Source organism: Sturnira hondurensis, unplaced genomic scaffold (genome assembly GCF_014824575.4).
Source record: "Sturnira hondurensis isolate 20B ecotype Veracruz unplaced genomic scaffold, ASM1482457v3 Scaffold0022566, whole genome shotgun sequence".
Lineage (NCBI taxonomy): Eukaryota > Metazoa > Chordata > Mammalia > Chiroptera > Phyllostomidae > Sturnira > Sturnira hondurensis.
The window spans coordinates 6,085,393-6,108,289 of NW_028095197.1; the positions used below are offsets into that span (position 1 = coordinate 6,085,393).

General features: G+C 44.7%; 2 protein-coding genes across 4 annotated transcripts in view; one reads left to right on the plus strand and one right to left on the minus strand.

Annotated features, from left to right (window-relative positions):
* Positions 1–4,566, minus strand: part of KIF24 (kinesin family member 24) — an 88,543-nt gene extending 83,977 nt beyond the window's left edge. The window contains exon 1 of the mRNA XM_037036164.1: positions 4,204–4,566. The gene's annotated coding sequence lies outside the window, so the exon portion shown is untranslated. The remainder of the gene's footprint in view (positions 1–4,203) is intronic.
* Positions 4,567–4,615: 49 nt separating this feature from the next.
* NUDT2 (nudix hydrolase 2) lies at positions 4,616–17,337 on the plus strand. 3 transcript variants are annotated; one of them, XM_037036168.1, is made up of 3 exons: positions 4,616–4,693; positions 14,666–14,843; positions 16,781–17,337. In XM_037036168.1, exons 2-3 carry the CDS (start codon positions 14,717–14,719, stop codon positions 17,104–17,106), a joined length of 453 nt encoding a protein of 150 aa, XP_036892063.1. In that variant the 5' UTR covers positions 4,616–4,693; positions 14,666–14,716; the 3' UTR covers positions 17,107–17,337. The 3 variants fall into 3 exon arrangements, with proteins under 3 accessions (XP_036892063.1, XP_036892064.1, XP_036892065.1); XM_037036169.1 differs by lacking the exon at positions 4,616–4,693 and adding an exon at positions 4,714–4,794; XM_037036170.1 differs by lacking the exon at positions 4,616–4,693 and adding an exon at positions 14,209–14,296.
* Positions 17,338–22,897: the final 5,560 nt, after the last annotated feature.

A 22,897-nucleotide genomic window follows, 5' to 3' on the forward strand; every position in this document is an offset into this window, starting at 1 on the left:
TATCACTGTCAGAGTTCAAAACATTGGTGACTAGGATGCTGAAGAATGCATGAGTACAGCAACAACATAAAGAAAGAAATGAAGGTTACACTAACTGAAATAAAGAAAAATACACAGGAAGCAACAATGAAGGGGAGGAAGCCAGGATTCAAATCAATGATTTGGAACATAGGAAGAAATAAGCATTAAACAAGAACAGCAAGAAGAAACAAGAATTCAAAAAACCAAGGAGAGAATAAAAAGACTCTGGGACATCTCCAAATGTACAAACATCCAAATCAAAGGGGTGCCAGAAAGAGAAAAGGAAGAGCAAGAAATTAAAAACTTATTTGAAAATAATGAAAGAAAACATTCCTCCCTAATTTGGTGAGGGAAATAGACATACAAAGATAGGAAGTACAGAGAGTCCCAAACAAGCTGAACCCACAAAGGACCACACTGAGACACATCATAATTGAAATGCCAAAGGTTAAAGATAGAATCTTAAAAGCAGCAAGAGAAAAGGAGACAGTTACCTACAAAGGAGGTCCCATAAGATTATCAGCTGATTTCTCAAAGAAACTTTGCTGGCAAGAAGGGACTGGCAAGAAGTATTCAAAGTGATGAAAAACAAGGACCTACAACCTAGGTTACTCTATCCAGCAAAGCTATCATTTAGAATGGAAGAATGAAGTGATTCCCAGACAAGGTAAAGCTAAAGGAGTTCATCATCACCAAGCCATTATTACATGAAATGTTAAATGGATCTATTTAAGAAAAAGAAGATCAAAACTATGAACATTAAAATGGTAACAAATTCACAACTATCAAAAGTGAATCTAAAAAATCAAATTAAGCAGACAACCTGAATAGGAACAGACTCATAGATACGAAGATCATTTGGAGGGTTATCAGCTGGGTTGCAAAAGTGGAGAATGGGGGAAAAGGTGCAGGGATTAAGAAGCATAATTGGTAGGTACAAAATAGACAGGGAGATATTAAGAATAGTATAGGAAATGGAGAGGCCAAAGAACTTACATGCATGACCCATGAACTAAGGGGCAAGGGGTGACTGCTGGAAGGAAGGGAGGTACCAGGCAGAGGAAGGCAAAGGGGAAATTACTGGGACAACTGTAATAGCATAATCAATAAAATATACTAAAAAAATTAAAAATAATAAATAAAGCAGGGTGAAGAGTAACACTGGATGATCAGAAGAGGCCTCATTCAGTGTAGTGACTGAGGGAGTTAGAGAGTGGATGAAGGTAGAAGAGAGTATAAGGGCAAAAAATGGTAATGAAAAAATATACAATAAAAAATACACAAATCTTTCACCACTCCAACCCCCAGTGGTTGTTACAGCTAGAAAATACAGGGATTTATCTTCCTGGCACTGGAACCCTGGACTGTGCAGTCTGACCTGGGTCGGGGATCACTTGCTCCCTTTTTTAAAAATAAAAGGTCTCATTCCCATGCAAACATGTGAGGTGAAATTTGAAATAATATGGGGTCATCTGTGTAAAGATCAGGAGGAAGAGCATTTCAAATGAGCACACTGGACCTAAGGTGCAAATGAGAATGGCATGATTAAGCAAACAAACGACCAATTTGGTTTTAGCACAGTGAGAGGGAGAGTAGTATGATATGAGGATGAAAACGTAGGGGCCAGATTAGGTAAGATCTACTGGGACATGTCACAGCGTCTGGATTTTAAAGTGAAACAGGAAGTCATCGGAAAATTTTAAGTGGGAAAAGAACATGATCTTTAAAAATCGCTCTGCCATTTATGTGGGAATGGATTGTAGAGGGTAGGTAAAACAGAAGAAGAAAGATCATTCGGGAAGCTACTGAAGTTAAATAGTAAAAAATAATAATAAGAGTGATTTGGAAAAGATGCTTGCTACTGTGAGAATTAATTGGTATATAAATAAAGTGCTAAATTCAGTCTCTGATATGTAAGCACAGAATAGAATGGTGTGAGATGACAGAAAATATCCATTGGTCTCTCTGCCCCTGGGGTTTGACCCAGGGCTCCTAAAACTCTTGTGAATTTTCCTAAGTGATAAAGCACCAGGGGCATCTTTTGTTCTGAGGTCACTCTGGGTGGGCTCCTGGATGGGGGCTGGTCACCAGAGAGACCAAGCCATAATTAGAAGCATGGATTTTTCAACCCCACCTCCCATACTCCAGAGAGAAGAGAGAGATGGAAATGGAATTAGTAATTGATCATGCCTATATGATGAGGACTCCATAAAAATCCCCAAAGAACAGGCAGCCCAAATGTACTATGCTAAGAAAAATGTAATATTTACATAAAACCTTTGATATAGTGCTTGACACAGGGTAAACTTTTAAACTCAGTAAATGGTTACTATTACTTCCACCTGTATGGTCTTGGAAGACTAAGTATGTGATGTCTAACTAACATCAATTGCTTGGTTAACTTGATAGTAGAGCTACAGGAATTCTAATCTAATTCAACCCTTTGATTTCTCAGGTGGAAAAAGTGATGTTTAAAAGGGCTAAATGAACCCTGGCTGGGGTAGCTCAGTGGACTGAGGGTGGGCCTGTGAACTAAAGGGTTTCCAGTTTGATTCCCAGTCAGGGCACATGCCTGGGTTGTGGGCCAGGTTCCCCGTGAGGGGCCACATGAGAGGCAACCACACATTGATGTTTCTCTCCCTCTTTCTCCTTCCCTTCCCCCTCTCTAAAAATAAATAATAATCTTTAAAAAATAAAAGGGCTAAATTATTTCAGTTGGTTGGAGCATTGTCCCGTACACCAAAAGGTTGTGGGTTCAAGTTTCCAATCAAGGTACAAGCCTGAGAGTTTGATCCCTGGTCCAGGAGCCTAGGAAACCAATTGATATTTCTTTCTCTGTCTCTCTCTCTTTCTCAAAGCAATGAACAAATTTCCTAGGTGAGGATAAAATAAATAAATAAACAGAAGGGCTAAATGACTTGCAAAGCCAGCCATGACCAAACCCTGAATCTCCAGTCTGGTTTCCATTACATGTCACAGATCTTGCAGTCTGGTAGTCTTCAAACATTTATAAAGGGTAACAAAAACATAGCTGCTATACCTGACGTTTTCATTCTCTTTATTAAAGTCTTCATTGAGCTAGGGTTTTAATATAAGAATAATCAACAAGCAGATCAGGTATATATTGTCTTAGGAGTTAATGATGAAACCAACTTGATAATGCAATTCTATCATGGACACCTGATGAATGACAGCTACATGAGCAGCTGTTATATGCACTGAAGTAGAGATTCCAAGCACAAAATACAAAAGAGAAAATGATTTAAAGTGTTTTCTGAAACACAACAGCTATGAGTCACTGACAAACTGAGACAAACTCTCTTGGCATACAGCAACAACAAAATGATTTGTTTTAAGCAAAGACTAATAGGGAGGAAACCTAATACAACACTGGGAGACCAAGACTAAAAGCCACAATGCAGGGAGAGTTGTACAAAGTTTTCCTTTCACAGAGTGGGAAGGCCAACCTTGAACTTCCAAGTCTTTTTGCATATGAGATTAGGATTTTCACCCTCCACTCCCATAAAAATAAAAAATAATCTCTGTATGAGGGGGGATAGTGGGACATGGCATAGAGGGGAATCCTCTATCTGTGATGAATTAAATTAAACTCATGTCCTGAAAAATTTACTACAGGCATGCCTCGTTTTATTGAGCTTCATTTTGTTGGGCAAGACCCTCCACCAGCAAAACGATTACTACTCGCTTTACTGCGACACTCCTGTCACGGCGGTCTGGAAAACAATCTGCAATATCTATGAGGTATATCCAAGTAAAACACTAAGTGAAATGCTTGCCTTGCCTCAAAGACCTCAGAATTACATTGGAGAAGGGAGGAGAATGAGGTTTGCATTAGTACACGAATAACCCAAGGAGGAATAGAAGCTCTCTAAGAGTGAGCGGTCCTAGAGAGGATTATGGGTTCAAAGACAGGAAGACTTAGAGACTCAGAAAAGACTTCATAGAAGTGGCATCCAAGATAATCGCTGAAGAAAAGGCGGCGATGTGAGGATGAAGGGTAGGAAAGTGGAGCGCTCTGGCAACTGGGAGAGGCCAACTCACAACCGCCTGCCTCCTCACGCGCTCGGTGCGTGCCGTGGTAACCGCACCTCTCCCGCAGGTCAGGGGCCAGGGCTCACGACCAGGCCTAGCCCGTTCCGGTTCTCACCCGCCCTTTCTCACCTCCGAGGCTTCCAAATTTTTCCACGGTCAACCCTATCTAAGGACTGGAAATGACAGGAGAGAGCCCCCAAGTTGGCGACTGAAGCGTTCAGTCAACTCACGAGCTTCAGGTGGCTGCCAGGCCGCATCCCCATGGTAACGCCGCTGAGCGCGGATTCGAACGCCCGCGCTGACACCCTCGCACTGTCAGTTCCTCATTGTCCCCCAATGGGCATCCAAGGATCTCGTTGAAGTTGGCCGCCTTCTCCTCTAACAGGCCAATCAGAGATGCGAGAAAAAGTGGGCGTTACTCTCAGTTTCCGTCTTTCAACCAATCCTTCCGCTGGAGTGAAAATCTCGCGACATTCTGAGTGAGTGAAAGGCACCTTAGAGGCGGATCGAGGATCCTTCTGTTTCATACTATTGGTCGCCTAACGCTTAATCGCGTTTTTCGGATTGGTCGAGGCACGCCAGGTGGGTCGTTGAGTTTTCTGCCTTCCTCCGCTTGGGGGTGAGTATTCCTAGAGTGGGCACTTTGGGTTCAGTTTTCTGTCGAGCCACTGAGGGTCAGGCACTGCAACAGACTAATCTCGCGTTGCAGCAGGGTCAAAGGCGGGTGTGCCCTCCTCCAAGCTGCCAGTGAGGCGTGGGCGGGCCAAGCCCCAGCAGCTCGTAGGACCTCAGTTTTCTGTGTGCACAGAGAGAGATGGGAGAGTTCAGTGCCCTTTGAGCTTTGCTTGCCCCATTGCGAGTGGTGATGGGGTGGGTCATCGTGATCCCAGAGTTCCCAGGCTTGCCTCGCGGGGCGAGCCCATCACATCTTCTCCTTCCTGAGCCTCAGTTTTTACCTTCTTTTTAAACTTAAATCCCTGCCTACATCCCAAAAGAGATTTTATATTTTCTAATTGCTTCATTTATTGAATGGAAAATATAATTGTGGCGATTATAGCAGAAGGAAAGAAAGCCGTAGGAGAGTCTCTAACTAAAACATCACTTCCTTAGTCTTTGTTCTGGCCTGGTCTGGGGCCCGTGTATTTGTTATTATATTTAAGCTATACAAATAAATAAACTGAATGCAAACAAATAGCCAAATGTAGACTGCTAATATAGAGTTGAGGTTCAGAGCAATGATGTTAGGAGTCTAGCAGACCTGATTTTGAGTTACTACTCAGACACATCTCTTGAGCCATAGTTTCCTTTTTCGTATTCTGAAAAATGGCAGTAATATCTGAGAGCAGGGGGTGTCAAACTCATTTTCACCAGGGGTCACATCAGCTTTGTGGTTGCCTTCAAAGGGTCGAATGTACTTTTAAGACTCTATGAATGTAACTACTCCTTAACAGTTCAGTGAAATCTGGGTGCTAGTGCAGGATAGAAACAAGGTGGAGGGCTGGATTCAGCCCTCAGGCCTTGTGTTTGCCATCTGTACCTCAGAGGATTGTTGGGAAGGTTAATAGAAATAATGCAGGTGAAGCGCTTGGCATGATGCCTGGCAAGTAGTAACTCCTCAAAAATGGTAGCTATTAACTTCATAAAAGAAACAAATACATTAGCTAAAGGGTGGGTAGACTTACTATAATTGAGTACCCAAGGTAGCCCAAAACTTGTCAGTTAAAGAAATAACTAATAATTCGTCCTGGCTGGTGGGCTCAGTGGATTGAGTGCCCATCTGCCAACCGAAGAGTCTCTTGTTTCCATTCCGTCTCTAGCTGTGCCTGGGTTGTGGCCAGGTCCCCAGTAGGGGTATACAAGAGGCAACCCCACATTGATGTTTCCCTTCCCCTCTAAAAATAAATAAAATCTTTTCTTAAAAAAGAAATAACGAATAATTAAGGAAACAATCTATTCAAAAGAGTTAAATTTCTCTTTAGTACCTATATTGAAAGGAATTTATCTTGTGAGATCTTTTACATAAGGAATATACATGGTGTGATGAATGATGTGTTCACCAGCGGTTCTGCAGAAAACATGAAAAGCCATTTCTTGAGTCAACTATCAATAAAGCTAAGAGCATGCCTTTAAAACAACATAAAGAAGTTTTCTGATGATCTCTTATGATTTGGGGGTAAGAGTGACACATATATTCAGTACTTCTGGTATGTCAGACCTTATGTATACATTATTTTAAACTCTACAACAACTATGAAAAATCAGAGTTATCCTCATCTTACAAATGAGGAAAAGGAGGCTTAGAGAAGTTAAGTATTTTCCTGGAAGTAACACAACTGTTAAATTAAGGACCCAGATCTTTCTCGCTGCAAAGCCAGTCATGCTTTTCTGTTTTGTGCCATGTCATTTCTGGCTGTAAGATGTTGAAAATGCTTGGAGTACCAGATGCACAGGCAGACTTACCCAAATTAGACTTAGTAATAGGACACTTACCCAAATGGTGGACTGCAGAGGTACCTACTATGAGAATTTTTCTCTAATGAAAATTTCCACCTTGGGAAATGAAGAGATGGGATCAGAGGATCACTGAACTCTAGATCCGTATGTCACTTTACCTTGTGGTTAGTCTGTGACACTTCAAGTTCAACTTGTCCCAAACAGAAATCATTAGCTTACATTCTGCTTCCTACTTGACCTACTTCTTTTCTACCTAGTCACCCAACCAAATGCCTTTCTCTCTCTCTCTCTCTCTGTCACACACAACACACACACACACAGAAACATCAAATAGTGTTGATTTATTCTTTGAGATATCCCTCAGATTCATCCCTTCTTTCTCACTGCTTCTGCTTTAATGTAACTCTATATCATTTGTCATCTGCACTGTTGGCAACAGGCTGGTAATTGATAGTCTCCTTGCCTCCAGTCTTTCCTTCTAATTCATTTCCACCTTCCTTTCTTTCAGAATGTCTTTGTAAAATGTTAGTCTGACCATATTATAGCCCTCTTTGCTATCAAAGGCTCCTCATTGCCTGCAGAATAAAAACTAAGCTGTTTAGCAATGGAATGTCATCTTGTGCTTGAGGGTCCTTGCCCACACTCATGCTTTTGCTTGGAGTGCTCCTTAACTCCACCTTTCTTTTTCTGGTCAACTTCTAACTACCCTTCAACATCCCGTTGGGAGTGGTGGAGGTGGTAAGTGCAGACAACTGTAAATGAACAACAGTAAAATAATAGGTGTACCCCTTTTGGGGTACACCTTTGACCTAAAGATAATCACTTTTACTTTGCTATCTTTCCATCTTATGCATACCCGTATAATACACAAAATACACTGGTAACTTGTCTAAGTATCCCACTCTCACTAGGCTGTGAGCCCCTAGAAAGTAGGGGCTTTGTAGTATTCAGCTTCATATCTACTCTTCAATCCTGTCACACTGTCGCATGGGACACACTCAATAGATGTAACATGATTATTAAATGAGTCCCTTCAGGCTCTAATATTAGAATTGCCCATGCTTGTTTTCCAGAATCGTACAGCAGATGGCACTAATAGGCCACTTCACAGATTCCCTTCAGCTAGGTATAATTTTTGTCCCAACCTTGTCTGACTTTGGCCTCATCCTAGAAGCCAATATTCATTTCATTGCAGGTGAAATCTGTTTCCTCCCTCAGCCAAATAGCAAAGATAGCAAGATGACTCAGCAGCTTGGTCTCTGTGAGAAAAGAAAGTGGCAGATGTCCAGGGAAGGGTGCAGCTAAAGGAACGTTTTCTTTGTCTCCATGTAGTCATGGTAGTTGGGGACTTTTTTCTTTTCTCTTTTTGCTATTGTTACAAGGCAGAGCTTTATTCATAGATGGATGGCTCATTTCTGTCCATTCCTTTGAAAGGGAAGAAGGGAATTAGAGAGTTAGAGAAAAGACCATTATGTTGTGAGAAGTTAGGGAAAGCTGAGTAGTCAGAGTTGCTTGTGGGCCAGCAGAGGTGGCCCTCCTCACAGAGGAATGGCCTGGGCAAATTTTCTGGACACCAGCACCTTAAGTTAGGTGCTTGTCCAGGATGGGCATCAAGGGTGTTTCCAACACTCAGTACTTGGGAACCGCCAAGCTACTGGATGTGGTTTTGAACATGTGGTTTTAGGTTCCTATTTCCCAGGAAAAAGCAGAGGAGGCATAGAACCCCTTATAGAGAGGCAAAGTTTAGGAGACTCGGGTTATATTTTACCTGTCCAGGGCTGTCTTTGGGCACCAGGTAAGCTTTCATCTACATTCCCCTCCGACTAAAACCTGTTCTGTGGAAAGGATTCTATCCAGACACCTTCAAAATTCTCCATATGAGTGTAGATCAAAGACTGGGAGTTTGGGGACTGGAAGTAATTTTATAAATCATTTCTGTGTCCTCTCTCAGGGCCATTTGTGCTCCAAGCCCTGCTCTTTCATGGTAAGGAACGCTGTATAAGGGGAAAGAATGTAGGCTGTGGAGTTAGGCTTACTTAGATTCAAATCCCACCATTCACAGACCAATTATGCCTTTGAGCAATTTTAACCTTCTTGAATCTCAGTTTCCTCATCATAAAATGAAATTAATAATGCTTATCATGAAGAGTTGTCTTGAGCATTAAAAAAGCTACATGTAGCCCTGGCCAGATGGCTCGGTTGCTTGGAGCATAGTCCTGTAACCAAAAGGTTGCGTGTTTGACCCCTAGTCAGGGCACATACCTAGGTTGTGCTTTGAGCCCTGGTCGGGCACGTGTGGGAGGCAACCAATCAATGTGTCTCTCTCATATTGACGTTTTTCTCTCTCCCTTCCTCTTTTTCTAAAATCAATAAACATATCCTCGGGTGAGGATTTTAAAAAATATATACATATAAAGAACTGGGCACAGTGCAGTGTAGCTGGCATGCTGTAGATGCTTAACTGATGATAAGATGGAGGTATAAAACATTTCTGCTACGGGTATTTTAGACTACAAAATACAAGTTGGGGGAGGATTGGGGAGCTCTTTCTGTGTCTAAAAGCATATTTGAGGGCTTTGAGATTGAGCTCTGCTTGCTATAGCACTCCAATTAGTTTGATGAAAATACTGAAATATATCAGTATAACCATTTATCTGTGAATTATTTTTTGACACCTAAATCCTGAACCTTCTAGGCTGTGAAGGAGGTGTATATATAGAGAAAGCCAAGAGCACTTTTCCTTAGCTTCTGGAACCTTCTGATGACATTGAGAGGGGAGGTTTTGTTGCTGTTGTTCTTTAGTTTTTTTTAACCACCTAAGGCACTTTGTCACTTTTCTGAAGTGTGAATTATTTGCTGTCAGCCTGGCATTCTCACCCCTGTGATCCTGGCTGCAGGCATATTTGCATATCGGATTCTGTGTCCTTTAACCTGCTGAGGTTTGAAATCATTTGAAGTCTGTGTGTGTGTGTGCACACACGGGAAGGCGGGGGTGGGGGAGCTGGGTTGGAGAGATGGAGATGCTTTCAAACCCCAGGACAGTTTCAGCTCTGTGGGCTCCCAAAAAGCACAAAACCTCCAACAATAGCTCCATTGACTTTTATGTAAACGACACTCTTTAGAAAAACACTGGGCTCTTTCCCAAATTCCCAGAACATACCCTGAGCATTCGTTTGAGTGAGGGGTGGGGAGAGAGTTTTGTCGAGTCAATGAACATCTGTTGAAGGCTGCTGTGCTGAGTCTCAAGGAGACAGAGCTCGTGGTTGGTTCTTCCCTGCCAGAGCTATAGAGGTTTCCCGTACTAGGTGTGCATGCTTGTGGTGGTTTTGTACTGTGTCCACTTAGCTAAGGTTTCCCAGGATTCCCCTTCCTGTACTCAAAATTTGGAAAGCTGAAGTGAAGTAGCTGCCATTACACTGTGAAGGACACAGCAAGATACCAGGCATGGTGGCAGTGCATACCTTTTGACACTGATCTGCTGGCTCACATTGTTGATGTGCAATAGCACCAAGACCTACAGCTCTCCTGCTCCACGGAATCTACCCCTTCGGTTATTTTTAGTGCTGGGCCAGGTGTACATTTAGCTCTGTGGCCAAGATCACCAGCGTCTGCAGGTCACCTGCGTCCCATGAGCTTACAGACAGTGAAAGGAAGTTACAAGTTTCAGTTTGTTCTCATGAGTTCCAGTTGTCCTCGTAGGTCCTGATTTGTTCTCTCAGGTTCCAGTTTTCCTTGCTCTCCTCCACAGACAGCTTTCCTTCCCAACTGCTGGCCTTGTCTGACCTGTAGAGACCTCGAGCCCAACACCAGATGCAGAGGCAACAGGGTTGCATGGATTTCTTTCTCAACTTTCATGATTGCACAGGGTCTAAATCCTATACTGAATCCTCCATTTCCCGTTGCTCATAGTATTTGGCTTCTCTCATCAAACCATATAATAGAAATTTATTCAAGCCATGTGAAAGGCCCAGAAGATGGGGTGATTAGAAGCCAGAAGTCTTCACAGAAGAGGTGACATCTGAGCTTCCAAAAGGGTGAGCAGGAGGTTCATTGTCTGGGGAAGGAGGGAGAAATTCTAGAGAACCACTGGCCCAAGCCAAGCAATTGAGAGGACTGATAGCTCTGCCGTTCTAGATCTGTCCTCTCCGTGGGTCAAGAACATGAGTAGGAAGAGAAAAACATCTGATCCTAGCTCTTGATCCTAAGTCTTCAGGTCTCACCCACATTGATATCTGCTGAAGATACATTTTTGCTAGGGGATGCCTCTCACTCCATTAAGCCCACTCCACATAGGAAAATATTGACCTGCTCCCCTCTCCCCTTTGGCTCCTCGTGGCTACCTCAGGCCTGCCTGTCTTGGCTCTCCCATCTTTGTTTCCCCATTCTATGTTGCTAATGGCAGTGGTGTGGAGGAATGCTCTGGGACTTCCCAACCTTGGCAGAGCACTGGGCCCTGTGGTCTTGGATTCCAAAGCTTATCCATGGATTCTAACATTTATTCCATGGGACTCCACCCAAGGCAAGGGCAAGACACCCTACACTTATAACTTGCTATTACTTTCTGAGCCTCTCGATGGGGCCTACAGGGGAGAGCTGGGAATAGGGACTGATATCTGGTTCTGACTATACCTGGAATCAGTCATTTGAAACCTTTGTTTCTGGCTTCCAGAATGGGGAAGGTTTTCAGCATAAATAGGGAGACTAGGGAAACAAAAACACAAATGTTCACTATAGCCTGCTATCTGTTTAAGTATGAATTTTTTAACTCAAATAGTGTCATGTTATATATACTATTCTAAACCATACTTTTTTTTTAGTATGTCTGAAAATCTTTTTACATGCAGAATATTAGCTCTACCTCATTTTTTATGGCTTTATAATTTTTCCTTTTTTTTCTAACTATAAGGGAAAACTTATTTAGAAAGTTACAGAGGTAGCCCTGACTGCTGTAGCTCAGTGGATTGAGCACTGGCCTGTGAACCAAAAGGTCACTGGTTCAATTCCCAGTCAGGGCATATGCCTAGGTTGCAGGCCAGGTCCTCAGTAGCGGGTGCGTGAGACGCAACCACACATTGATATTTCTGTCCTTCTCTTTCTCCCTTCCCCTCTGTCTAAAAATAAATAAATAAAATCTTTAAAAAAAAAGAAAGTTACAGAGGTAATAGAAGGGGCTTTGGAACTTAAGATAAAAAGGTAGAGAGGGAGAGAGAGATACAAGCTGTGAGGGGACTAAAGAAGAAAAGGCATGGATGTGCTCTGGAAAAGAGAGAGCACGCTCATAATTTTTCTATCATATAGATATACTGTAGTTTAATTATTCCTATATTGATGGATATTTGTTTTGCCTTTTTTTTGGATATGACAAAGTTGTAATGGACATCCTTGTGTGTGTATCTTAATACATACAGGGTCTGGCACAAATAACGCCCTTTTGAAATTATAAATCTTTTACTACAAAATCATAAGCATGTAATTCTGTAACATAACAGTACCAAACTCAAGCACACCATATGACATTTTAGGTGAAATGTTCAAATTAAAACTATAAATCATAACACCCATATTATTACCCTACCAATGACACTCAAGCCGGTGTTACTTCTGCTGGACCCTGTACATAGATCAGAGTGCCTAGAAATGGAATTACTGGATCTAAGGAATATGCTATGATTTTTTAAATGTTTTTTAAGTTTATTGATTTTAGAGAGGAAGGGAGAGGAGAGCGAGAAACATTCATTGGTTGATTCCTGTGTGTGCCCTTACCCGCGATCGAACCCACAACCTTGGCTTATCAAGATGATGCTCCAGCCAAATGAGCAGCCCTGCCAGGGCCCGGGAATATGCTGTGTTTTGATATCCATAACCAAATTGCCCTCCTATAGGGATGTGCTAATTTACTCTCACCACCAATACATGATAGCGTAGACCATTTCAGAAACTACTTTTCAGATTATTTTCAAACTTTAAAAATTCCCATTACAAGTTTAGAAAGGTTTGGAAAGGTCGCAGTGTTAGGTGTGTTTGGTTTTCTGGTTAGGAACTGCTATTTCCTAGAGCAGGGTTGTCAGACTCATTTTCACCGTGTTGGAGGGGGGGCACATCAGCCTCATGGTTGCCTTCGAAGGGCCGAATGTAATTTTAGGATTGTGTAAATGTAACTACTCCTTAACTAGAGGCAAGGAGTTCAGTGCTCCTGCCAGGTAGAAACAAGGTGCCAGGCCAGATAAAACAAGGTAAAGAGCCAGATTCGGCCCATGGGCCTTGTGTTTGCCACCTGGTGTGTGCCCTAGAGTAACATTACCTTCTGTTGGCAGTTTTGAGAATTGCCTTGGAACAGGTTGCCTTCAGTAGATGCAAGGTATTTTTTAAAAAGATTTTATTTATTTATTTTTTAGAGAGAAGGGAAGGGGGGGAGAGAGAGAGAAACATTTGATGTGATAGAGAAACATCAGTTGGTTGCCTTTTGTACAGGCCTGACCATAGACCAAACCCACAACCCAGGCATGTGTCCTGACCAGGAATAGAACTGGCGACCTTTTGCTTTGCTGGGAGTGGGAGGTAAGGGACGGGGACGGGAATGCTCAGCCAACTGATCCACTTGAGTTAGGGCATTGCAAGCTCATCTTTATTGAGCACCATCAAGGGAGCCATAGGGACTTTCAGCTCCTTCCCAGCCACCCTCTCTACAATTAGTTCTGTTGCCTGTGAATACCAGCTCTTTCTTTGGCCCTGGAATCTTGCAGATGAGGCCTCGCTGACTCAGGCCTCTTCCTGTATGGACCACTCTCCCATGCTTTGCTGCACTTGAGACACTACTTTGCTTTCTTTCAGTTCTGCCGTCCTACCTCAGGACCTTTGCCCATGCTGTTCCTTCCACCTGGAGCACACCTCTCTCCTCCTTCCCTTTGCCAACTTACCTTTTAGTCATCATTTATTCTCTGCTCAAACATCCCTTCTTCCAAGAATCCTTCCTTGATCCCTCAGAGAAGGTTAAGTTGCCCATCATATGTTTTTCCTTTGTAGCACATACCTGTTGGCAATTATTTTTTAATTTGCTTAACTGTTTGATTAAAATCTGCCTCTTACACTAGAATATAAACTGCATGAGGATAAAGGCCTAGAACAATGTTTTCTACATAGTAGGTTCTCACTAAATATTTATTGAATGAATAAATGACACAAATTTTTCTTTTAGCAGAGCCTTACATAAAACATCTCCTATATTTTTGTTACCTTGATTACATGCCCCCCTTTAGATGCTGAATTTTTTTCACTTCTGCAGATAGTTCTGCTCTTCTTTCTTCCTCTCTTTTATTGTCGTTGGTATATTTTTCTAAACTGGAAGAAAGATTACATGAAATAGAAAAGACTAAAAAATTTAGTCTTTATTAATGGCTGATTTTAATATTAGTAAATGTTCTCTGTAAATATACAAACAATACAGAAATATGTGGAATAGAAAATGAAAGTTTCCTCGTAATCTCATCCTCCAGAAAACACTATTAATGATGTGTGTCTTTCCAGAAATTTGTTATGCATATTGAAATTTACTTACATACCAGCACTGTTCCAAAGCACTTTAAAAAGTTAAGTCATGTAATCTGCACAGCCACCCTTTGAGGTAGAACTGTTATTATCCTGTCTGACAGATGAGGAAACTGAGGCTTACGAGGTATTTACACAGTGAATGAGTAACAGAGCCAGAACTTGGACCCAGGCCCCAGATTCACTCTTGACCACTCTTGACCGCTAGTTTGCCTCTGATGGGGTGAGAAGGAGATTTTCTACTGTGTATGCCCTTTTGAACTTTGAATTTTGAACAATGTGAATGTTTAACCTTCCAAAACATGGATAAAAGCCTTAAAAATCATTAATAGAAAAGTATACACCAAGCTGCCTTTTCTAAGTGACTCCCTCTGAGCCATTGGATACCACACTGTTGGGATCTCTTTGCTCCAGAGACTTAGGCTAAAGGCCTAAAACACATATCAGCCCTGTGTTTTAGCAGGGAGACCTAGAGGGGTTGGGATAGAGCCTCACTCACAGGGTGGGGCCAGGGTCCTGCAGTTACAAAGTTCTCTCTCTCTGATTCTTGGTTTCCCCCCCAATGGCTCTTGGCTTGCTGCCTTTTCTGTAGGTGAGGAGGTCCTTGTTAGCTGCTCTGGGTTATTAAGTCCTCAAACAGACCATGGCCCTGAAAGCATGTGGCTTGATCATCTTCCGAAGATGCCCCATTCCCAAGGTGGACAACACTGCGATTGAGTTTCTCTTGCTGCAGGCATCAGATGGCATTCATCACTGGACTCCTCCTAAAGGTATGAGGAGCCAGAGGGGCTGGCTCTTGGGGAAGTGCCAGATGAGACTCAGAAATCCACCCTGCCAGGCCCCCACAAGTCATGCCTCCCAGTGGCTGTGCAGCAGGAGAGTGTGGGGTTAGTAGAAGCCCCTGATGCTTTCTACGTGCCAGGTCTTCGTGCTAGGCCAGAGCAGAGCTGGAAATAGAACTCTGTGACTGAATCCCGGGACAGAAGCAGCACCTGGGGTTTTTGTGTGTGTGTATCACTCACCGCAGCACCAGCCTCTGTGATGAATGGCTGGGAAAGAGGAAAGGCGCTAGACTGGGCATTGACGTCCTTTGGGTCAAGTCAGTGGGCTACAGGTGAGGAGCTCAGAGTGAACAACACCCAGAGGGAGCAGGGTGGGGGAGTGTGTATGGGGCAGGGTGGTGTAGGTGAACAAGGATCCAGAGGTGAGGAAAACAAAGAAATGGGAACAGGAAATAAAATTTGCACATTTGAGTTTCACTAGGGGAAAACAAGATGAAAAAAAGAGACAAAAGTGTCACAAATCCTATGAATAGGAATAGTCACGCTTGTCTCCTGATCACCACCTAAGTTACACTGAGAGATTGTAGAGGACCTCTCCAAATTTCTTCCGGTTTGGACCTGGGGGGGAGAAGTTACCCTGTTAAAACTGATGGGCAGAATGCTGAATAGCTGATATTGGGAAGGTGTGTTTAGAGACTCCCACACACTTCTGAGGGAAGGTAAGACATCCTGAATCAGTCATTTCTGTCACCATCAGCATCCCCCTCACCTTTATCCCTGGAGGCGTTACCTACCTGTCCTTGTGTACATGGCTCTAGATGAGGTGCCATGCAGAGAAAATTCTCCAGAAGGCATGAGTTAGAATGGTTTAAGTCCAAACTGCTGGTTGCGTTCTGTCAGCTGTGCAGAAGCAGCTGACTCAGGGCAGCACTGCGAGGACCCCCAGGAAGGAAGAAGCCTGGGATATAGCCCTATCTCCGAACCAAGAAGGGAACAGCCCAGAAATCCTGCTCCCCTTGAGCTCCTGGACCAGGAGGCCCCCAGCAACTTGCTGGAGCCATGTCTTGACAGAGGCTGCCAGACCCCTCCCCGTCCTCCTTGGCTCCTCTGGGCAAACTGAGAATTTGCAGGGAGGGCCTAGAGGCAGAGCTGAGGGCTGTTCCCAGTCTGCAGAGTTTCAAGTTCTCCTATAACAGTTTCTTGGCAGCTGACTGCTTGGGTTCGGGTCTTGCCAACAAATTTTCTTAGAACTGTTTCTCAGCTTGTCCTTAGTCTAAGTTCCCATCAGGACTTTCCTTATGAAACCAGAATCTGGTCTTGCTCAGTTATAAAGATGAAAACAATTTGGGAAAGCCTTGATAGCTACTTGGAAACAGCTGCTGGTGCCGCAGTGTATGGTTTGGAGCCTGCGTGTTGGCCCTGGGACTTTGGAGACCAAATGCAGACAGTGTTAACTCCTCACTGTGGATTGTAGGCAAAGTGCTCCCTCTTCAGCTAGCTCCCATTTGCCAAGGCGGGACTGTCCCTTGGGAAAATCATGTTAAGGTCTCCAAGGGAAAGGTCTCCCTGAGAATATGGGATGAGGTGAGCTCCGAAGAATAAGAAAGCGCAGGTCTAAGGGAGACCATCTCTCTCACCATCAAAGCAGCAGAATTCTAGACCAGACTTGCCAAACACATGGTCTGTTTTACTCTCTGCGGAGAAGATGGGGTGGGGAGGTGGGGTTTTCCAGACACTGCAGAGCCAGACACTACCTGCCTGTACCCCATTCCTAAGCAAGTTAGGATGCCATCTCTAGGCTCCCCTTTAGCTTAGCAACAGCCAGAAAAGTCACCAAGGATCCCATCTTTAAATCATTTAACCTGGAAAATTCAGCTTTTCTGAAGATTATCTCCCCCTCCTCTTTCTTCTTTTCTCCTAACCAGGCCATGTGGAACCAGGAGAAAATGAATTGGAAACAGCCCTGCGGGAGACTCAAGAGGAAGCAGGCCTAAAAGCAAGCCAGCTGACCATCATTGAGGGGTTCAGAAGGGAGCTCAATTATGTGGCCAGGAAGAAACCCAAAACAGTCATCTACTGGCTGGCAGAGGTGAAGGACAGCGATGTGGAGATCCGCCTCTCCCACGAGCACCAAGCTTACCGCTGGCTGGGGCTGGACGAGGCCTGCCAGTTGGCTCAGTTCGAGGAAATGAAGGCCGCGCTCCAGGAAGGACACCAGTTTCTCTGCTCCACAGTGGCCCAAGCTAAGTGAAAATGTCATTTGCCTCAGGATCTTGGAGGGCTTTGTGAGACGAACCCACCTTCAGCTCTGAGGAAGGTTGTGCTGGTCTTTAGCTCATCACAGCAAAGAGCAGACAAGTTAGTAAAAGCAGCCGAGGACTCTCAGGAGAACAAACAAAAATCTTACCTAGGTGGAAAGGCGGGCAAAGTAGGATTTTTTTTTAATGTACATCCTTGTATTTAATAAACCTCAAGCAGCTTATCTGTCCTTTTGACCTGTTGTTTTTATTTCTTGGACTCTCGCTCTTGGTGGGAGAATACTAGAGTGAATCAGAGCTCTGACCTTAGCCAGAGGAAATCTTGTGTCCACTCTCTGTACCCCAGTCAGAATAAGCGAGATCCAACACTCCAGGGTGCTCTCCTGCCTCTGTCCCTCCGAGCACTCTCACCCACCCCCACGGATACTCTTCTGCCTGTGGTGAGACAGGGTATGGAGTGAGTGGGACTGGAGCACGGGAATGGGGTCTGGTCTGCTCACTCATGTATCTTTCCTAGCAGCAGGCACACTCGTTGTAGGCGCTCAGTAAATTTTTTCTAAAATAATTAAGAGACCCAAAGAACTTTGGGACAACCCAGGTCACAGCAGGGAGAAGTAAAGACCACCCTGGGCCACCAGGTTAGTGACGCGTGCACTCCAACCTCTTGACCCAGTCCTGCCTCCCAGGGTCAGCATGGTCCTTGTCAGCCTGACTGAGGTCACTGGCAAGAGGCACAACAAGTCCTGAGGGGCTATGCTGTGCCACCCAGCAGGCCTGTCCCCACATGTGTGCTCCTCGCCTGCAGCTGCCTTCTCCCCCGCTTAGCAATCCTTCATCATTGGTTTTTCTCTCTTCCCACCTACTCCCTTTCTCCACAACTCAACTGTAAGACTTAGAGGCGCAAGAGTTGGGTCTCAGCCCTCTTTTCCCTTGCTACTAGGGCTCAAGGAATGCAGGGCAGGTGTTAGATCCTATAGCCCTTCCAGGAGCTGTTAGCAGCTGGATTCATGTGGATTTTATTAGAGGGCTGTTGCCCAATGAAGTGCAGAAGATTGGATGGGAAGGGTCATTGGTAAAGGTCAACCCAGATTACCAGGGTCAAGAACTGCCACCCCTAGAAGAAGGAGAGAGAAATGGTCCAGGTCTTAAGCAGGCTTCCAGATGTTTTCAGTCAGTGGTTCTCCGTGCAGACAGGGCAAAAGTACTAGTGAACAGGATCTTGGAGCCCCGCCAGAGACCTGAATGGTTTTGTTCCTCACCCCTCTGAGCAGCGCTCTGAAGGAGGCCTGCTGCAGGAAGTTTTTGGAGCTTAATGTTCTCTTTCTAGGCCAGCGGGGACCACATCTCATTGATTTAATAAATGCCTGCTGGGCAGTGGTGCCAAACCACAGACAAGCCGCCTCCTAACAAGGGCTGGCCAGCCCTGCGCTCTCAGCATGGGAGGCTGGAATCTCCAAATGCTAAGACCGCATATGTCAGAGTTGGAAGGCACCAGGAAAATGACCCTCTTTTGCTGCTCATTTTTATACTTGGGAAAACTGAGGCTTAAGAAGGTAGATGGCCCTGGCAGTTGCCTGAGTATAGGATTCTTTGAGAATGGGTGTCAGAGGAAAGACTGCTTCAGAGTATGTTACTTAGCTTTGGGGTCATTCCTCTGGGCTTCACAGAGTTTCCCATTAAAACACAGGTACTTTGGAGAAGGGGTAGACCATAAATTGTACTTAATGGCTTGATTTACGAGAAAAATTGGCAGCAGGGTGGGACTAGGCATGTTACGGGGGATGGGTAAGGGTGGGAGAAAGGGAGACCAAGCCCGGGATGCGGCAGGGGAGTAGGCTTTGTCGTCATCACCACATTGCTGCCGTCCAGCTGGGCTTGGTCAAGAACTGTGGGGCTGAGGCCACAATTTCCCCTTCAGTTTGAGGCCCTCTAAGCTCCAGAGCATCTTCTAGAAGCTTTCCCTAATAACCACCCATCCTATGAATACCATCCCATTCTTCCACCCACCCCAAAGAGGCCCCTCTTGGAATTCCACCTGTTCTTCTCACTGCCACCTCTACCACCCAGGATGGAAAAGCATCTAATGGGCTTTCACCACCAAGGTGGTCTTACGTTGCCCCCTCTTAGGGAAATTTAGCAGAGGCTCTGGAAAAACAAAATGCCCTCTTGATCCCCAAAAGCTGTGCCTTACCCCCACGGTAGGCCTATTTGCTGAATTGAAGGCCCAAAGGAATTAAGACATAATGGTAGGGTTTTTTACTCATAAAGAACTTTATTGATTGAATGATTTAAGAGAGGGAGGGAGTGAAAAAAGAGACATTGATTTGTTGTCCCACTTATTTAGGCACTCATTTGTTGCTTCTTAGATGTGCCCTGACAGGAGATCAAACCCACAACCTTGGAATAATGGGACGACACTGACCGAGCTACCCAGCCAGGACCTAATGGTAGTTTTTAAAAACATATATAATCTTGATTATGTTTTTTGCCATTACCATTTAGTCCCCACCCCCAGCAATCACCACCCTGTTGTCCATGTCCACGAGTCCTTGTTCTTTTTTGCTCAATCCCTCCACCCCCTAACCTCCCCTCGCCCCGCTAATATAATGGTAGTTTTAATGGTAGAGTTTCAGTTGAAATGCTTGTATGGGTATGGAAGCCCAGCTGCGTCCCCCATGTTTGGAAGTAGGGGCTGATTTCTCCATGGGTCCAGCCTGCGGCCAGTCCGTCTGCTTTTGTAGAGGAGGCCAGCTGGGTGGATGCCACCTTGACGCTGTGCTATAGGTGCCAGAGAGACCCGTTCTCTCCCCTCTTCCCACCTGTCCGCCCCTTCGCTTCCGTCCCCCACCCACTCCATCTCATGCTCCAGATTGTGTAATAGGAAATTCCCAGCTGGGCTCTCTAGGAGGGGAAAGGTGGCTCGGAGGGTAAAAACAGCACAAGGAAACAAAATACAGAGTCACAACCTCTTCCTGTTCTTCAGACCGGGAACTCCCAGGGACAGGGGCCTCCTCCTCTTTCTTTTCGTTTCTCCCCCAGCTTCACTCCCCAGCCAAACTCAGGGCTTGCCAAGAATTCTCCCCTCCCTTAATGGGTGAAGGGGGTTAAAAGGTCCAAACTTCCAGTTATAAAATAAGACATAGAGATGTAATGTACAGCATAACCACTGTAGATAATACTGTATTGCGTATCTGAAAGTAGCTTGAATGTTCTCATTACAAGAAAAAAGATTTTCTTGTAACTGTGAATGGTGACGAATGTTAATTGGACTCACTGTGGTAATGTAATATACACACATATTGAATCATTATGTCGTATACCTGCTACTAATACAATGCTATGTCAATTATAGCTCAATTTAAAAAGCAGAGGAAGTCAGCCTGTTTTCCCTTATATTCTATTAAAATGGTGAAAAACATTGGGAAAAAAATTATCCCCTCCTCTCAAGCTGCTGGAAAGATTCTAGGGCATAATGAAGTAAATGACTAGCCTTAAGATAAGCACCAGGTTGTTCCCAGGGAGCTGGGCTGTGCCAGAGAGGGGAGGGAGTCAGAGAAGTCCCATTGAGTCAGACAATGTCAGGAAAGGAAATCGCCCAGTTGCCACTGCGGTTTTCTTCAGGCCCGGGACTAGGCAGGCTGCCCTTTGCTGCGAGGGGCTGTGCAGCTATTCCCAGAACAGAGCGTAGTATTTCTTCAAGTGTTTTTCAAAATATGTTTATATCGTGTGTGTGTGTGTGTGTGTGTGTGTGTGTGTGTGTGTGAGCAAAACAGAAACAGAGGTGCAAGGAGGATTCAGATCTTAGAGGCCTGGAACACCAGAGCTTGATTTTTTTCCTAAATGAAATAATTAAATTTCAAAAAGATTATCTTGACAGTGATAAGAGGGAAAGAGGGAGGGGTAACAGGGGAAGGAAGGGGAAGGATCAAGTCAAGGAGCAGGTATCAAGGACCTATGGACAAAGACAGTGGGAGAAGGGTTGAATGTGGGGGGCAGGGCACGGGAGAGTAATGGGGGAAGAATGGAACAAGTGTAATTGAACAATAAAAAAAATTTCCTTGGATGCTACGTGGATTGGATTAAAAGGTCAAAAAGCAGAAACAGTTTGGATGCCACTGCAGCGGTCCAGGCTAGAATCGATAAGGCCTGACGTGGAGCAGTGACTGAAAATAGGGGATGGAGAGGTCACTGCCGGCTTTGGGCTTGAGGAGGGATGAAGGGACTAGAAAGCTCAGTGTGGGGAGCCAGCAGAGGAAGACTTGCTCTGGAGCCAGCCAAGCTGAGAAACACTTTACCCAAATCGGGGGAAACAAGGGCAAAGACCCTTTCAGAAAATCCACATCTTGGTCTTAGAGAAAGGGTTTGGCCAGGGTTCAGCCGATTCATATAGTATTGGAAGGGAAACCAAGGCAGACTCTCAGGGCACACAGGGCCACAGAATGAGGACATTGGGCCCCAGTCCTAGATTTCCTGCGGTGGCCACTCAGATACTCCCCATTACCTCTGGAGAAGCGGGGTTCCCATTCCCTTATATGAACATTCCCCCCCCTCCACCAGCTCAGGTCTAAAGGAGAGACCAGTGAGGGATTCTGGCCATTACAAAGCTGCTGAAATCTCCATGTAGGAAGGGCAGCCCTGACCCCAAACTAGAGGTTCAGAGAGAGAGAGAAATTTGGAATGCAAGACGTATTGGTAGGGCTGGGGGAATTGGACAAGGCTGGAAGCAGCCAGAGTTCCTGGCATCCTGGAGAATAGGGGTGGAGGTGCCTCACAGCCTACTTCCCTCCCCTCCTCTTGTCTCCAAGACTCAGCTCTTTCTCACAGTTCTTGCCATTCAGCTCCCATCCCCACCTCAAGTAGTTGAACCTCTCCTTTTTGGTATCTATGAGGGAAGGGAAAATATTTCTTGGCCTAGAATCAGGTTCACTGGGTGGCAGCTTCAGAGACACACATTTCAGCTGGCTCCCCATCCTTGGAAGTACACAAGCCGGGGCAGAGCCATGCTGTTGGTGGGCAGGTGAATGCGAGGTGGGATGTTCTAGGCGTCTAGATGCAGAATATCAGGTTCCAGTCAATGCTGGTCGCAAGTCTCCTGTATGACTTCAGGCCAGTGCGCTCCTCTCTTGGTGGTTCAGTTTTTTCATCTGTGGTTTTCTGAATAACCAGGCCAATGGCAGGGGCCAGACTAGAAAGCAGATCACTAAGCAAGGCCAGTTTGCTGGAATTTGGCCAGACGAGGACACTCTTCCCTTTGGCCCTGCCCCTACATAGGGACTGCTCCCAGGGCGCGGTATGCTCCTCCCCCACCGAGGCTGTAAATGTTGCTGCCCTCAGTGGCTTTCTAAAGGGTACTCCTCCCCCCTTCCAGGTTACTTTGTCCCTCCCTGTTTCATCTCAGCACACACTGCTTGGTCCTGGACTCTTCCAGAACTTTCTGCAACTATGGAAGTGTTCTACAATCTAAACTGTCCAATATGTTGACCACTAGTCACATGTGGCTTTTGAACACTTGACATGTGGCTAGTATGCTCGAGGAAGTGAGTTTTTCATTTTGTTTAATTTTAATTAATTTTAAAATTAAATTTGAGAAGCCACATGTGGCTAGTGGCTGCCATATTGGACAGCACAGGTTCTAGATAGGACATTTCTTTGTTCTTTTTTAAAAAAATAAGAGTTGACAGGAGCTACCATTCATTGAGCATTTATTCTTTGTCAATTTTTGTATGAGTGCTTTACAGACACATCTTAATGAACCCTAAATATTCCATTTTATTTTATTTTTCC

What these genes read in the sequence shown, in the direction of transcription:
- NUDT2 (XM_037036168.1), top strand. Translation starts at nt 14,717, where the DNA reads ATGGCCCTGAAAGCATGTGGCTTGATCATCTTCCGAAGATGCCCCATT. An exon ending in TCACTGGACTCCTCCTAAAG is followed by an intron (nt 14,844 to 16,780) that starts GTATGAGGAGCC and finishes TCTCCTAACCAG; the next exon opens with GCCATGTGGAACCAGGAGAA.